Below are 17,776 nucleotides of genomic sequence, written 5' to 3' on the forward strand. Positions count from 1 at the left end.
TTTAATTTTTTTTATGTCCATATTGACCGCAAATGGGACCCCCTTTGGACATATTGACATATGGACATAAACTTTTGCTCTGCACATCCCTAGTATTTATGTTCTAATTTCAAGTTAAAATCCAGGAATGCGTATGCCCTGCCCAGTCCATGCCCCGTCCCACCCTTTTTTGAACTTTTCATTTGTGTGTGTAGCTAGCGATAAGTACGCGTGTATTCAGGAAGCTTTTAAAATCCACTCGGCGTGCGCCAGCCCAACATATTCACGCATCCCCTAATTGATGCGCACGTCGGGCTTTTAAAATTCACCTTAAGGTGTATATAATATCATGGCAAATATTGAAGTTGATGAACTAACCTGCTTTTTGCATTCACAAATGCAATATTGCACAAAAAATAAGAACATAAGAACATGCCATACTGGGTCAGACCAAGGGTCCATCAAGCCCAGCATCCTGTTTCCAACAGTGGCCAATCCAGGCCATAAGAACCTGGCAAGTACCAAACACTAAGTCTATTCCATGTTACTGTTGCTAGTAATAGCAGTGGCTATTTTCTAAGTCAACTCATGTTAGTGCTTCCTATGTGTGATATTTTGTGTTTACAACTGTAAACACGAAATTCTGTATATGTGAAATGGATAATGAGTAAATGAATCATCCAAATAAGCTAACTTCCATGCATTAAAGTGCGCAAAATCAACTTTTTGTGAGAAATGCAACTACACCACTCGGAGGTGTAGTTAAATATTTTAGCATTAAAGTCAGGGATTTCATGCATGAAAATTCACACAAACTCAATTTGCATATCATGAAAAGGAATCATTATTGCAGAAAACATTCTTCAATTCCAGTTCTTTCATTAGTCTTTTAATCTGCAAGAATGGGTTGGGAGCCAGTATGGTTCTTCAGAGTGAGTATTGTGCCTTTTGCACCAGAGAATTTGGAAAGCAGCACAAAATAAATTGAATATTAAACATTTTCAAGTTAAATGAAGATAATTTTTGTTTGTAACTCATTGGGTCTCAGTGTGCTATTAAAGTTACTTACTGTGTAATGAGTGAGTACCACTCTACAACAAGCACATCAGTAAACTGATTATTTATGCTTTCGGATAATAGAAGGACTAGGGGGGCATGCCATGAAATTAGGAAGTAGCACATTTAAAACAAATTGGAGAAAATTATTTTTCACTCAACACATAATTAAGCTCTGGAATTTGTTGCCAGAGGATGTGCTTAGTGTAGTTAATGTAGCTGGGTTTAAAAAAGGTTTGGAAAAGTTCTTGGAGGAGAAGTCCATTAACTGCTATTATTTAAGCTGACTTAGGGAATAGCCACAGCTAATACTGGCATTAGTAGCATGGGATCTACTTAATGTTTGGGTACTTGCCAGGTACTTGTTGTAACCTGGATTGCCACTGTTTGAAACAGGATGTTGGGCTTGATGGACCTTTAGTCTGACCCAGTATGGCAACTTCTTATGTACTTATGTAGTATGCCTGCAAATACAGGACAACACAAGTATGCTATACCCATAAAATATTGGCCAGTAAGTCAAGAAATACTACCAAAAATGAATTTCACACAGTAAAATTTCATGCCTAGCTTACTACATGCAAAGTTTATTTAAAACCTACATTAATGAGCTTCTGTGATGCAAAATCAGACAAAACAGCTCATTAAATTGTGAATTTCCCAAAGTGGGCATGGAAAAAGGTTTTGCAGTCAGTCAAGGGGAAAGGATAGTTTGTGCACATCAGTACATGGTGTTAAAGAGGCCATGTAACCCATCTGAAGCCCCTCCCCCCCAAAAACAAAAAAACAAAACATGTTTCCAAAAATCCCTTGTGGTTTATGTGAACCCTCCCTCTCAAACAAAACCCCCAAACCCATTCAAAGGCTGTTATTGTTGCAAAAAATGATTTTCTTTAAGGCCTACTCTTCAGGCCCCACACCCTTATTACCCAAAATAAGTGCTAGCTCCAATTTGGGACCTCCCCATCTCCCTTTCCCCCACAGCTTACTATCTAAATGGAGTGGTTTTCTGGGAGCAGGAGCTCCTCCTGCTCCGCTGATGCCATTATGGAAAATGGTGCCCGCTGACCCCCCATGTGCTCCTTTGCACATGCTGTGGGAAAGGATTGAATGGGGGTCAGCCAGTGTCATTTTAAAAGATGGCGCCGGTGGAGCAGGAATGAATGGGCTTCACTCCTGTCCCCAGAAGGCCACTTCATTTAGGAGAAAGCTTTGGGGAGGCAGAGGGGTGGGAAGGTCCTCAAACTCTCATTAGCACTTATTTTCAGTGACAAGAGAGCTGGGCTTGAAAGGGACAGGCTCAACACATGAAATACGTTTTGTTACATTTAGGCCCATCAGTGGGTCGGGGAGTCCATATGGATCACAAGGAAAGTTTAGAAAACACATGGGGGTGAGCCTTCAGATGAAGATCCCAGGACTACATCATGCATTGCCACAGCAGGAAACGCACAAAGTTTCTGGCTGTAGCAAGGCATTAAATATTATTTGCAAAGGTTTGCTACCGATGCAAATGAGCTTGGAGCTCATTAGCATCCATAGCAAGCTTTCACAAAAATGGGCCTCTAACCCACAGAAAATACCAGAGATTAGTATATCGGCCCCTTAATGTCTGACAGATGTTCCAGCCAGTCATGTTTTATTTGCTCTATGACTGGCACGCCATCAGAGTATTTCTTAAAGATCTGAAGTTATATATATATATATATAAGCATAGACATTAGCATTTTAAAAAATGGGACCAGATTTTCCATTGACATATACCGTGCCAATTCATTGTTGATATTTTATGAACCCTTAGGCATAAGATTAGGAAATAAGAACATATCCTGGTTTAAGCAAATATTTAATTATTTTAGCCACAGTTCTGCAAGTTCTGGAGTCAGCCCTTTTAGTCATATATTCCCTGCTATTAATACCAATTGCTGTGCCAATACTTTCCCACAGATCAGTTTTCCAGTGTGTTCATTTAATTTTCATGTACAATGTGCAGTGCATTATGTCATAACACGCTGACACATAATCTACATCTGCACATAATGGGAATGGTTTGAGAATACTAAATGAGGCCAGATGCAAGTTTTCCCTGGAAAATTAAATGAACACATTATGGCTGCCAAAAGCAGCAAAGATTTGCATTGCTGTTCTTTCAGTCTGTTTCAAGCTGTATGTGTTCCTTAACTGGATCCAGAGAGTCTGAATCCAGCATGAAAATCATTATTTCCAGATGTGCATTCTAAACACCTTTTTGCTGTAAGATATTGCCATCTACCGTTTAATAAAAGCATAGCATACCTTGCAGAATGGGCAAGGTCCAAAAATATGTAATTGTCTGAAAGGTTACTTATTAAAATTACATTTAATTCTTACCTGCTCTAAAAAGTCAGTTTATCATCTAATGGTATCCTGTGAGAACTGTGGGAACGTGGAATGGTACAAGAGAGGCTAAAACTTGGTGGGAAGTAGAATCCACTTTCCGTGCATCTTCCTTTTCCCCTTCTCTCTACAATTCATGAGGTATTAGCTGTTCTGGTATAGTTGCAAACCATTTTTTATGTGTATAATTTGATAAGACGGCCTGATTTCTCCTACACTGTATCTTGCATCTTTTTGTGGGAGGGAAGGAGGGGGGGGGGGGTTGACATCAGAATCGATATCCATGGGGAGGCCTCGGCTTAGTGCTTGCAGATCTGGGAGTCCTTTGTACTGTAGGCATGGGTCTCCAGGACGATTTTTCCATTTGAAAATCCACTGTGGCCCAATTCCCCTGAGAGTCTTAACCCGGTGCACCTTGCAGGTGCAAAGTATATGCTGCCGAATGGTGTAAAATAGGTGCAGGAATTTCAAAATGAAATCTCTGCACTTACTTTTTCTGGTCCTTCCTAATCCTGTCCTCCAATTGCCTCTTTTCCCTGTTGGGGAAAAGGGCACAAGGTGTTGATAGTCAGAAGTTGGTGGGGGGGGGGGGGGGGGGGGGGAGAAGAAAATGTTCAAAGTGCTTCTGTGGGTGAGCACCCACTAACTCCAGGAGAATCCCTTTAAAAACTGCCCCTTGTTTGTGTGGTAGGGAGTGAAAGTGGTGCAAGAATGGATCTATGCGGTACCAAGAAGATATAACACCACAAGATACTAGTGCCATGTTTTGCGTGATTTCAAACTGAATTTTCCTTTTGACTTCATTCAAATTATTCTTGACATGTACCATGAGTGCCACATCTAAAGTTAGACATGTTATGCTCAGTCCCTCCCCCTCCCCACACCAAAGAATGTTGCAAATTTCATGTCAAATCATATGTCATATATGGACTGTGTAAACACTGTGATAATTCAGTTCATAGAGTCCTTGACATTATTAACCGAACATGTATGTTGATCTCACTCTCACTCTTGAGATCTCACACTTGCAATTCAAAATGAAATTAAAAAGGAAGCAGATTATAGTAGTATACTGACGTACCTTATAGAACTATGGCGTTCATTTTCAGCCAGGCCAGGAGTCTCTGGTTAAACTTTAGCTGACAATCTTAAGTACCGGTACTTGAGGCACTCCATCTTATCAAAGTTAGTTTCCTTAAAGTCTGGGACCTTCATCTTTGAATAAACTTTCACTGGTTGTGCTATAATACTGAATCACAACATGAAATCATTGGATCCCAGGTGATCACTCACTATGACATTAGAAACATCCTCCCCCTTTGTAAGCACCAGGTCCAGGATTACCCCCTCATGTGTCAGTTCCATTACCAGCAGCTGGAATAGTTCTCCCTGCAGAAAATCCAGAATCTCCCTACTTATGTACTGTATCCAGGATGTCATAAGTAACATCCAGCAGATTAAAATAACGTGGCAATTAGTACCTTCCCTTTCATAGCTATTTTGTGTCTGTCTTCTACTAAATCTCTAGCTATTTCTTCTGCCTGTAAAGGACTATATATCACACCAATATAAATGAATGTTTCATTCTTTCTTTTCAAATTAACCCAAAGTATCTCTTCCTTACCCTATATACCCTGCAGTTCTGCTACTTTAATATTAACTTTAATATATAGTGGGCGGCACTCTTCCTACCTTATCTTTTCTGAATAAACTATAGCCTGGTATAACCACATCAGGGTCATGGCTCTCTGTGCACAATATCCCTGGGACCAAGCCAGCCTCTTCCAGAGAAGGGGATAATGCTGATCAGTGCAGCATTTATATACTGTATGTACATTATCATGGACATATTAATATCCATTTATATCAAAAGCAAAATAGGCCAATTCAGAACACTATAATTACTATAGGCAATTTTTCTAAGTGCCATCAGAAGATCAGAGATAAATGGTCCAAATTGATCAATAGCTCCACAATTATTGATCTCTACATTTAAACTTTTTCAAAGATTTTTTTTTTCAAAATAATTTCAAAAAGTTGTCATTTATACTTTTAAAGGATATGCAAAAATCTTTCAAAACATGGTCTGATGGAAATTCATTGGGATTTTCAAAGTGCAGTCAAATTCTGGGTTCGACAGACCTGTAGACAAGTGCTGCAAATTAAAAAGTTTGGCCTAAGTTGTTGGCGTATTAGTCACGGACCCCAGCTAGTTGTTGATGATGTTTCGTTAAGTGGTAGAGAAGGAAAGGGGCAGAAGGCAGGGAAACAGAGAGAAAGAAAGATTGAAACCATGGAGTTTTTCGTTTAACAGTTTGTGTGTATGATGTGCATACACTGACAACTTTTTTTCCCTAAATAAAGCATACTGGTTTTCCTTTGCTGATAGCAAAGCACGAACATCTGTTTCATTACAAGTAGAATTAACACCATTATCAGTTTTGCCTTCACCATTGCTATCAACAGTGCTATCTTTTACTGTAATTGGAAAGTAGGGGAATCCTACCCACTAGTACCACCTCCTCCATATTCTCCCCTTCACCTATCACTGTTTTCTTAATCTCCTCTATTCCTCCATGAGTTTTGTTGCTGCTGCTAGAAGTGGTGTCCATTACCACTGCTGCCTCAGAGCATGAATTCAATGTTATATTTCTAGCTGAATGTAATGATGATGATGATGACACAATATTTAGGAGCTGATATTTTGATGTTACCAAATCATGGCATGGATAGCATTGCTATATAAACCACTACCTGTAATGCGTTCCTGCTTTCTTATTGTGTACTTCCCTTTATATGACAGTTCTATCGGCAGTGCTGCTGCTCTGCTGCATGGCCTTTTCTGAGAAAGTTTGCAATGCTACATGTTCTTCTTCCAGATGTAGCTTCTATGTGCCCCTAGAAGATATGAGGTGGGAAAACATGGAGGATTTCTGTCTCTAAAAACCTGACTTGCTCTTTGGGAGATTGATGGGGTATTGTGGTGTGATTTTCAATGGGAAAGTTCCAGAGAGAGAGAATTAACTGCAGGGTTGAGACACTGCATTGTGTATGTCATTTCATGTCATCTTCAAAATAGAATGAAAAAAAAATTCATGTTTTCTCTTATATCAGGTTTTTTTTTTTAATTATTATTTTTTATTTGCACTCTTATATCGTTTTTAGTGTGCACTATTTCCAAAACTTAAAAAAAAAACCCCAAAAGCAATGTAGAAAAAAACAAACTTAAATGACATGGAAATTTGCCTCCAAATGACACAGTATGGAATTTTTTGGCCTGTACCTGGTACACACAAATCCCATAGTAAATCTGTCTCAAAAAGTCTAGGTGGGAGATTGCTTAGTTATTAAAAGAAACCATGTTATGTTTTTTATTGCAGCATTATAGTGATCTTTTTTTATACCTAATAGTTTTCTCCTGATCCTTTGAGCTTCCTGCTCAATCACACCCCAGGTTTAGGATCTGTAGCTTTAGCCTTCATTTGCAACTCCCTAATGATTTGTTCCCCTATTTCATATGCACTCCTGACTTATTTTGGTCCAGTCATTATAGTGACAGTTTTTGGCTAACGGACATGTATCAGGACTCCTTCTCAACCTTTGCAATCATAGGCTCTAAACCCAGCCACTGGATGTCACCAGTGTACAATGACTATGACTTTCTCCTCCTAGGGTTTGTAAATGCTGCCTCCACAGCATCCTCAGCAATGGCTGATGCAAGGAGCAGAAGACCTGAGCTGGGAATCAAAGCCAGGTCCCTCCACAATGAGAATATGCAGCACTTGCCATTCAGTCATCGAGCTGGTCCCAATGACCCTTCCATAAGGAACAGCCACACTGTGTCCTGTTCCATAATATCCTGTAGTTCAGAGATACAGTTCAACAGCAGCTGTTCAATATGAGGTGGTTGCAACAAAAAAAAATGTTGTCAGCCTTCTTCAGAAATTCTTGGATGATGTTATAGGTCTTAACAGCTAAAGGACTTGGCTCTGATATCTCTCTGGTATAAAATGATCTATTATGGCAAAACATCCTGCTTTAGAAAGGATAGTTATGCATTTATCTGAACTGGCCAACTCTCCAAAGCAGCTTTTATAAATCATTTTAATTAAGTTGTATAATGTCCTTTACTGACTCAATGCATGTTTTAAAATCCCCTACAAAATAGTTCCAGTTTTGAAAAATTGCTTATACTAGGCAGACTATTGAGAATTATGTCTATTGCAAGTTTACTCTTCTACTGTTGCATGACAACCACCCTATGTAAAAACATTGTATCTCCTGATTTAAATTTAAATACACTAGATCTCAGGCATGACAACAACTGTGAAAGATTTAGAAAGGGAGCATGGATGACCATGCTGTGTAAACCACTGCCTGTAATGCGTTCCTGCTTTCTTATTGTGTACTTCCCTTGGTATGACAGTTCTGTTGGCAGTGCTGCTGCTCTGCTGCATGGCCAAAGCATAGCCAAAGCATTTGCTATTTAGTATAATTTGCTTTGTCCTTAAGTTATATGGTTGAGTAGGTTATGGTTTAATTGTTTTATTTTTCATTTTTTAAAATCCTATATTTATGATGTATTTTTATGGTTGCATATTTTGTATATTGATTTGTTTTATTTATTTTATCCATATATTATATATACTGTATATTATTTTCTGAACACTGTTTAGCCATATTAGCAGTACAAATGCAAAGTGTATACATCAGATGGCTGCAAAAGAAAGAGCAAACCTATTTAATCATAAGCTGATCCTAACCTTTATCCATATGAAGAATGAATTGACACGTCAACCAGGAAAGAACCTAAAATGGCTACTTCATTTGATTCTTCTTGTTTTCACCATTGTCTTAGGAGATTGTGAACAATTTGGTCAGGTATATGCTGACAGAGATGTTTGGAAACCAGAACCTTGCCAAATCTGCGTGTGTGACTCCGGAAATGTTCTGTGTGATGACATAATCTGTGACGAGAAGGATGCAGAGTGTGAAAACCCAGAGATTCCCTTTGGAGAATGTTGTCCAACTTGCCCTCAGCCTCCTGTAAGTTTTTGGTTTTTTTTTAATCAGAATATTTCTGAAATAGATCAAAATTAACTATAATCAAATTCATCAGACATTACAATGTGTAGTTATGAAGTAATTTTTTGAACTCCAGTTATTTTCAGTTACATATACATTTAAAGCATTCAATTGAAAAATGAGTGAACCTCTAATTTGGGTCCAATCCAGATTTCCATCTTCACATATTTAGACTTGAATTTGTTTGGATAATAATGGTCAGTTTCATACTATTCCTAGTTCAGAGGGCCTATTTAATAATCCACATTAAAACAATGGAATAAAGCTCCATTTTAAAGCAAGTTAGTTCCCACAGGATTCACTGAACTGTAGTAACTGAGTATTGAAGTTCAGTAAATCCCACATTGTTCTGGGCCATGATCATGTGCTGTTGCAGCTGTAGAAATGGATGATCACAGCTTGGGTTTACAATCTTTAAAGAGCCAGTAGGACCAATTTAAGGTTCCCCAAGCCCTCCAAGTCAAAACTTGCCAAAAAAGAAGACCACTTACCTGCACTGCTTTGGAGATCTTTCATGCTTCCCAACCTCATATGAAGTATGCCGGCATACCTGGCCACAAGTGGGAAACCCAACCTTTTGCCTGAAGTCCCACTCTAATTGGAATGAACCCTCATGGCTATCTGATTATTAAAAAGAAAAAAGAATCCTTCTTGCTCCTCACAGATCCCCTTCCTTCTCCCTCTGGATCTCCATCCTTACTCCAGAGTAGCTATAAGAAATTCTAGGCAGGAGTGATGCCCAACCAACAGCATCATTCAAAATGGCACTAGCTAAACCATTACTCTCCTGGGGATGCAAGGTCAGGGCCTTCTTTTTTAGTAATGTTCTGTCTTGGGGAAACCTTAGGTCAATCAGTCTGTCCTATTGATTGACCTTTCATAATCACAGGTTAGAGGGCCCTAGAGCAGAGGTTTTCAAAGCTGTCCTGGAGAATCCCCCATCCAGTCAGGATTTTAGGATATCCACAATGAATATACATGAGATAACATTTGCATGTTATGGTGGCAGTGCATGCACATTTATCTCATGCAGATTCATGGTGAATATCCTGAAAACCTGACTGGCTGGGGGTCCTCCAGGACATGTTTGGGAACCTCTGCCCTAGAACATCAGCAGCACATTAGCCTACTGATGCGCTCATACAGGGAAGGGAAGTTAACTACATCTCTTGAGATGTGGCTAGAGATGTAGTTAACGTTCCATGATTAACAAAGTTTATTGCAATCTGTGTTACTATGTTTTTATATTAATGGATTGCTATGCATGCATTTGAATGTGATGCACGCATTAGTATTTACCTTGCATTGGCTCAACTTTTGATGGTGGTATTGACATGGCTCATTTGAACAATGGCAATATCAATAAGAAACAGAAACATTTCAAGTAAATTTAAGACTGCAGAGGTGTCAGAATCTAAATATGCTTGCATGTAAATTTGAATTGATGAAATATCCAGCTCAATTGCCACTCACCTACTTAAAAATTCTCGCCAATGGCTGAGAAAGCAAAGTCATTATTATGAATTAAACTTGGATGGAAAATTAGATGAAAGGTTACTTACATGTATAGTATCTCAGACCAGCATAATACCTGTAATACAAAGTTATTGACTGCTCAAACAATGGGTAAGTATTTGAATTCATTTTATAGTATTGTACGAGTAGGAGTCAAAAAATTAAAGTTTAAATTCACCGTATTTATTGACTCCCTCTTGTACATGCACTGCAGATACATATGTTAGATATGCTGTATGTTCATATTTTTATCATTTATTTCAACTTCAGAAGTACCTGTAAGAGAAATCTATAATTTCTACCTCTTTTTCTCTTCTGTGATTTAAACACATTTCCTAATATAGAAGTTTGACTTCCACTTGCTGGCTATACACTAACTCAGGACTTCCCATATCTGTCCTGGGGACGCCACAACCAGTAGTCAGGTTTTCATGTCAAACAATGGAAGCCCCATGACCTGAGGCCACCATCTTGATGAAAAGGTCGATTAGCCCAATTAACACCCCTCCCCCGCATAGTGGCTAAATCAAAACGGGTCTGGTGAGATCCCCCATCCCACCTTCCTCCTCCACTGCTGACCCCTGAAGCAGTCCCATTGGTAATAAAAGAAACCAAATAAAATGGTGCCGGCGCCATTTTGCCCTCACTATGTCGACATAGTGAGGGCAAAGGTAGTGCCGGTGCCATTTTGAATATTGGCAAATCGGCCCGAGTGCAGAAGGTCACTCCCAGACCCCCGCTGGACTTTTGGCAAGTCTTGTGGGGGTCAGGAGGCCCCCCCCAAGCTGGCCAAAAGTCCCTGGGGGTCCAGCGGGGGTCCGGGAGCGATCTCCTGCACTCGTGACGTCAGGTCACAGGAACCAAAATGGCGCCGGCGCTACCTTTGCCCTGTCATATGGTTAGATACCCAATCCTGGCAAATTATTCTTATATCACAAGCCAACTAACAACTAATACATATATTGTGACATCAATATAATTCAATAATCTTTATTAGTGAAAATATGAAACACACTCATAAATTATCCATAATACCCCGCACAATAGATATTGTATTTTGATAAAACATCATACAATATTCAAACATCACCCATACAACACATATCACACATACATTACACATTCAACCTCTCATAAAAACCATTTCTCAATTTCTAAACAGTCAAATTAAACATTAAATACAGATCTTTTCATTACACAACATCAAATGTAGATACAGTACACTTTTTTAAGCAGAAAGAGTTATATTTATTTATTTTATTTATTTAACACTTTTCTATACCGACCTTCATGGTAGAGACCATATCAGGTCGGTTCACATCGAATAGGGGAACTGAACCAAGAACTAACCAAAACAAAAGGTTGAATGTGAAAAAGCAAAGTTACATTTAACAGGGAAATTAAACTTGGAGGCATAAACTGCTGGAAGGAAGGAAAGGCTAGAGATAGCGGAGAAATTATTAGTATAAACTTATTATATTAGTTTAATTAATTTAATTAATTTAATTAATTTAATTAGCATAATTATTTAATTAAATTTAATTAAATTTAAATTTAAATTTAATTTAAATTTAAATTTAATTAATTTAATTAAATTTAATTTAAATGTAATTAAAAATTTAATTTGATTTAATTAGTATAATTATTAGTATAAACGATTTTTATCAAAACGTGTCAATTTATAAATTGACACGTTTTGATAAAAATCGGGGATGTGCTGATCTGTACGTCTGGGCAAGTTCTGTGGGACGTGCAGAAAACCCTTTAAATAGATGTTGGATACATGAGCAGAGGGAGATTGTTTGAAAGCTCTCCTGAAGAAGCCTGAAGGAAGGCGAAACATGTAGAGAGAGAACAAAAAAGATCAAGAGGATTGACGTTCTTGTAACGCAAGGATTAATGTGCAATATAACTCTTTCTGCTTAAAAAAGTGTACTGTATCTACATTTGATGTTGTGTAATGAAAAGATCTGTATTTAATGTTTAATTTGACTGTTTAGAAATTGAGAAATGGTTTTTATGAGAGGTTGAATGTGTAATGTATGTGTGATATGTGTTGTATGGGTGATGTTTGAATATTGTATGATGTTTTATCAAAATACAATATCTATTGTGCGGGGTATTATGGATAATTTATGAGTGTGTTTCATATTTTCACTAATAAAGATTATTGAATTATATTGATGTCACAATATATGTATTAGCTGTCATATGGTTAGGGCAAAGGGCCACCGGCGCCATTTCTCTTAACGCAGCCGTGGCCCGAGAGTGGGAGATCGCGCCGGGACCCCCCACTGGACCCCAGGTAATTTAAAACATTTTGGGGGGTGCGGGAGGGTGGGGGATTTCTTTTAAAGGGTCAGGGTGTGTTTTAGGGTTGTTTTGGTGTGCCGGTTTTCCCGCCCTCCCCCGATTTACGATTTTTGACGATAAATCGGGGGAATTGTTATTGTATCGCGGCTCTAACGATTTTTGACAATTTAAAATATATCTGACGATTGTTTTAAATCGTCAAAAAACAATTCACATCCCTAGTAAATACCATATTAAACAGCCTGGATTAGCACTTTTTTAACACACTTTAGTAAATAGTCCCTAGTTTGCTCAGTTTGTTTCCCTTTTGCAATATCATAGACCTAGATCTTTCCCTTCACAATTAAGAATCATTTTAGCTTATCTCGTGCCCTCTTGAATTCTCTTACTGTTTTTTGCCTCCATCATCTCTACAAAGAGGCTGCTCCATTCATTCATCTACTAAGTTTGAAAAAAATCTTTATTGAATATAGTCCATTGCCTTGCTGTCACTCCTTTATAAGCTCATCAATAATTCGCCTGACTCCCCAATAGTAACAAATTTCTACTACTATGGCTATACAGCAAATCCAGAAATGGCATTGGGATTTCTGAACTCCTTTATAAGCAACATTGCACATCTATGAGGATCATCCCCTTCACAGATATATCTCTTCTTGATTAACATGAGAGGCCAGAGGCAAGATGGCAAATATGAAACAGCAGTGCTGTGACTGAGTTCCTGCCAGCTACTTCAGCTTACCTTTTGTTGTTTTCAACATGGGGAAGAAGAAGGGTACGGTAAGAGCATTTTCGGCTAAGCCGCTCTACCTCCACTTGGCCCAGCACTGTTAGCTCTGAACTGTCCATGAGTAAGAAATGGAACCAGATTTTTCAATGGCCCAGATTTTTCAATGGTTCAAAGTCTTCTTGAACCAAGGAGATGGAATACTATCACTGGTGCCAAGTAATGCCTAGAATGTGGAGGCACTGGCACTGAGCCACCCATCATCGACTTTGGATTCTTATTTAGAGTCATTCTATCTCTACATAATAAATGATGCAGATAAAGAATAAACTGGCCCATTTAATCTGTCTAGCAAGATGCATCTGCCGCTCCATGCACATTATGCCTATGCCTTCTTGGAAGCACAATGTGGCCCTTTTCACTTCTGTTTCCTTATATTGTTCCTGAGTTAACCTCTTTGGAGCTTTTAGAACATCATTTAATAAGTATTAAGAGGGCAATTTTGTAATAGGTTCTGGCAATAAGCATAATACAAATAAACAGACATTGCACATAAAAGTCAACAAATATGCACATAAGTTACACCAAGTTTCAAAGCAGACTTGCACATAAGTGCACTTTGACAATGATCCCAACAAATCTACCTGCACAAGTTACACCTGCTAAATTATCTGCACAAAGTTTTCATGAATATTTATGCACATGCTTTTTAAAATCCAAAATGCATTTTAAGTCCAAACCCTGGGGACAGAGTTACCATATCCTGATTCTTTACTGACACTTGTTTCTCCTCCCACATCCAGTCCTCATACAAACAGGCTATCCATCAGCCCAGGAGAGTCTTTCATATTCTTCATGCTACAATGGTTGATATTAGGGATGTTTCCACTATTCATGCTCCTGATGTCAAACATAATTTTGGATGTATTAATTTAGCAGCATTATCAGCATCCTGTGATTAAAGTTCCCAAGGAGCTAACCACTTTTTCAGAGTCTTTTCAATAACGGATTGTACGTTTGATCTAGATCTGATATGCTGAACTGTAGCGCAAAAAGTCAGACCTGGATTTGTCCAGTGGGGGGTCCTGGCGCAATCTCCCACTCCCTTCTTCAAAACCTATGCCAAAGGTGTCATAAATCTGGGGGCAGCAGCCTTGACTGAAGATTTTCTACCTTACTGCTTTTCTGAATCTCACCCAGCAGAAAACAGCCCTCTGCTTCCTGATGGCGCTTTGCCCTCCCAGGCAGCATGCAAGGAATGGGAGAAGAGGGGATTATCCTGAAGCAGACATATCAGCATAAAGTAGAGCTACTCTGCTTTGTAATCAAGCCCCTCCTCTTCTGTCATTTAAATGCAAAAAGGAGGAGGTGAGCCTAGAAAGACAGAGCAAAAGGGGATCATTTTAGGGAGGTTAGAAGAGGTTGGATGGGGGGATTATTGAGGGATAACTGGAGAGGCTGGGGAATGAGAGAAGATCAGCAAAGGGGGGGGGGGGGGCATGTGTCTGTGTATGAGAGAGAAGGGGACGGGGAGGGAACAGTGTGCATGTGAGAGAGAAGGGATTGATGTCAGATGGGTGTGTGTGCATGCATGTGCATGCCAGATTGGATGGAAGAATAGAGAACGGATGTAAGGGTGAGCAGGAGCAGAGCACAGTAGGAATGAACACCTGCCTCCATGCCCTCGCCAATTCATACCCTTTCACCACTGACAGGATTCTATCCCCCCCGATCCTGAAACCTCCCTTCCTTTCAACCTCTCCCTTCTCCCCTGATTCTGGAACCCACTCCCCAACCTCTCCCCTTTCCAGTCTTCTCACCTTCTCCTCACCCTATTCCTAGCCCTCCTTCCTTTCCCTCTCCATCCCTGGTCCTCTCATCCACTGCTTTTCTACTCCCCATCCTTGGAGATTTCTCTGTGTACTGATACTTGAGATTCCTTTTCCTCACTGAATAAATAGAAAACATTATAAAGACACAAGCAGGGTTGGAAAACTACTTGATGTTGTTACATAAAATAAAAGATGGAAATGCTTGCCAATGTGCCTCAGAATTTTAAAATTCTTGCCACAGAATCCAACCCTGAAATGTCACAGGAAACTGTGGGCTACCTATGCCTTATTTACTTATTTATTTGTTTGTTTAAATATTTTTAGTCCACCTTATTCAAGAACATTTGTTAGATCTTAGATCTTCTACTCCCTGTTGTCTGACCTTATAAGGAGATGGGAATTGACAGTACCAATGTGTTGTGAACATCGGCCGCGGCAAGCCGCGACCGGGACTTACCGCTGGTCCCAGGGGCCGAACGGACCGTCGGCACTAGGCGGACTTCGCGTGTTTCTTCAGCGGCAGCAGCCGCTGCTGCCCCAAGATGGCCGCGGCGTCTCTCTCCGCGCGGCTAAGCTCCGCCCCCTGCCAGCTGCTAGGGCCGCGCGGGCGGCTCTGGCTTGTTATTGAAGAAACTCTCACAGGATGTGAGCTGGCTCCTTCCTGCTGCATCCCATTGGCTAGAGACTATTTAAGCAAGGTCTGTACACTCAGACCTTGCCTTGTCTTCTTGGCTCCTGCGTTTGTTTTGTTCCTGGTTCCTGTTCGCCCTCCTGCGTTGTTTTCTGATCCGGCTGACGTTCTCTCTGGCTTCTGACCTCTGGACTGGCTGCGGACTCCTCTGGCTTCTGACCCCTGGACTGGCTGCGGACTCCTCTGGCTTCTGATCCCTGGACTGGCTGCGGACTCCTCTGGCTTCTGACCCCTGGACTGGCTGCGGACTCCTCTGGCTTCTGATCCCTGGACTGGCTGTGGACTTCTCTGGCTTTTGACCCTTGGACTGGCTGCGGACTCCTCTGGCTTCTGATCCCTGGACTGGCTGCGGACTTCTCTGGCTTTTGACCCTTGGACTGGCTGCGGATCTCTCTGGCTCACGACTTCTGGATTGGACTCCTTCACGAGATTCGCGGGGTTTGCTCCCCGACCTGCTGGAGGCGCCAGCATCTGGATTACACGACCTGCAGGAGGCGCCTGCGTCCAGATCTTACTCTTTTCATCAGCAAATCCCGAGAATCAGCCTCGCCTAACGACGGTGGTCTACTCGATCATCGTCGAACCAAGGGTCCACCACTTGATTCATAACAGTAAGACAAGGCCATGGACCCGGCGGAGGCCTCTGCTCTGCGGGCCATTCCCGGCCTGGCTCAGAAGATCATGGAGCAACAGGGTATGCTCGAAGCCATGGCCGCCTCCATGGAACGGCTCAACGCTCGACTAGATGCGGTGGTAGCCAGCCAGCCAAGTGCATCAACCGTAGCTCCACCGGTCGCTCCTGCTCCACTTTCAACGTCCAGCAGCCTTCGACCAGTCCTTCCACTTCCAGCACCACCCCGCTACGCCGGAGATCCCCGTCTCTGCCTGGGATTTTTGGACCAATGTACCATGCATTTCAGACTACAATCACCCTTCTTTCCAGATGACGCCACTAAGATTACTTACATTCTGTCCCTGTTGGAAGGCAAAGCCCTCACATGGGCCTCTCCTTTATGGCAACGTTCTGACCCGGTATTGCAGAACTACTTCCAATTTATCGAACTATTCCGCACTACTTTCGAAGAACCCGGAAAACAAGCCGCTGCCGCCACGGATTTACTACACCTCCGTCAAGGAGGACGTTCCCTCACGGATTACAACATTGATTTTCGTACTCTGGCCAATGAACTCCACTGGGAAGAGAGAGTCCTTCGGACCATATATCTTGAAGGACTTACTGCCAAGATCAAAGATGAACTGGCTGCCCGAGAACTTCCGTCCTCCTTAAATGGTACCATCGAACTGGCCACCAGGATCGACCGTAGATTACAAGAAAGAGCACGAGAGGGCGGCAACTGGAGGAGACGGTCTACTTTTTCCCAGATCTCTCCAAACCCCACTCCTCCGCCTCAAGGAGCCCATTCCAATGAGGGTTCCAGGGACGAACCTATGCAGCTCGGAAGAGGCCCGCTGTCTACGGAAGAACGCTTGAGACGGCGCAGATCGGGGCTTTGCTTGTACTGTGGAGGCTCCGGACATCGTTTAGCTAACTGCCCTATTCGTCCGGGAAACTTCAAAGCCTAGGGACTTTGGGGGGTGTTTCCCTGGGTCAGTTTTCTCCACAACCCCCACTCACTTTACCTATCACTCTCCATATGAACGAACATGAATTCTCCACGTTGGCGCTAATAGACTCTGGAGCCGGAGGGAATTTCATTTTACAATCACTGGTGGATAAGCTCCACGTTCCAGTTCGACTTTGTCTGCAACCTCTAATCATTTCCTCCATCCACGGGGAACCTTTACCCGGCAGAATCACGCATCAGACGGAGCCCCTGAATTGTTTTATTGCACCAGATCATTCTGAACAAATTACCTTCTATGTCATCAACAAAGCCATTCACCCTGTAGTACTGGGCATACCTTGGCTGCAGCGTCATAACCCCCAGTTTGATTGGACTTCCTTACGACTGACACAGTGGGGTCCCGAATGTTCTGGGACCTGTTTCAAGGACTCTGGTTCCGCTTCCAATTATGTCTGCACCTCGCTTTTGGGAGAACTACCCTCTTCATACCACCAATTTGCAGATGTTTTCTCGAAGAAAGCGGCTGATGCGTTGCCGCCTCATCGGGCGTTTGACTGCGCTATCAAGTTGATTCCTGGTTCTATACCTCCGCGAGGACGAGTCTACCCTTTGTCTG

At 41.3% G+C, this 17,776-nt stretch overlaps 1 protein-coding gene across 1 annotated transcript in view; it reads left to right on the top strand.

Moving 5' to 3' along the window:
* The window catches only part of COL3A1 (collagen type III alpha 1 chain), a 175,016-nt gene that overhangs the window by 52,882 nt on the left and 104,358 nt on the right, over positions 1-17,776 (top strand). Inside the window, exon 2 of the mRNA XM_029605981.1 lies at positions 8,270-8,457. Coding sequence (XP_029461841.1) covers positions 8,270-8,457 — 188 coding nt within the window. The remainder of the gene's footprint in view (positions 1-8,269; positions 8,458-17,776) is intronic.

Source organism: Rhinatrema bivittatum, chromosome 6, assembly GCF_901001135.1.
Source record: "Rhinatrema bivittatum chromosome 6, aRhiBiv1.1, whole genome shotgun sequence".
In the NCBI taxonomy this organism is placed as follows: Eukaryota; Metazoa; Chordata; class Amphibia; order Gymnophiona; family Rhinatrematidae; genus Rhinatrema; species Rhinatrema bivittatum.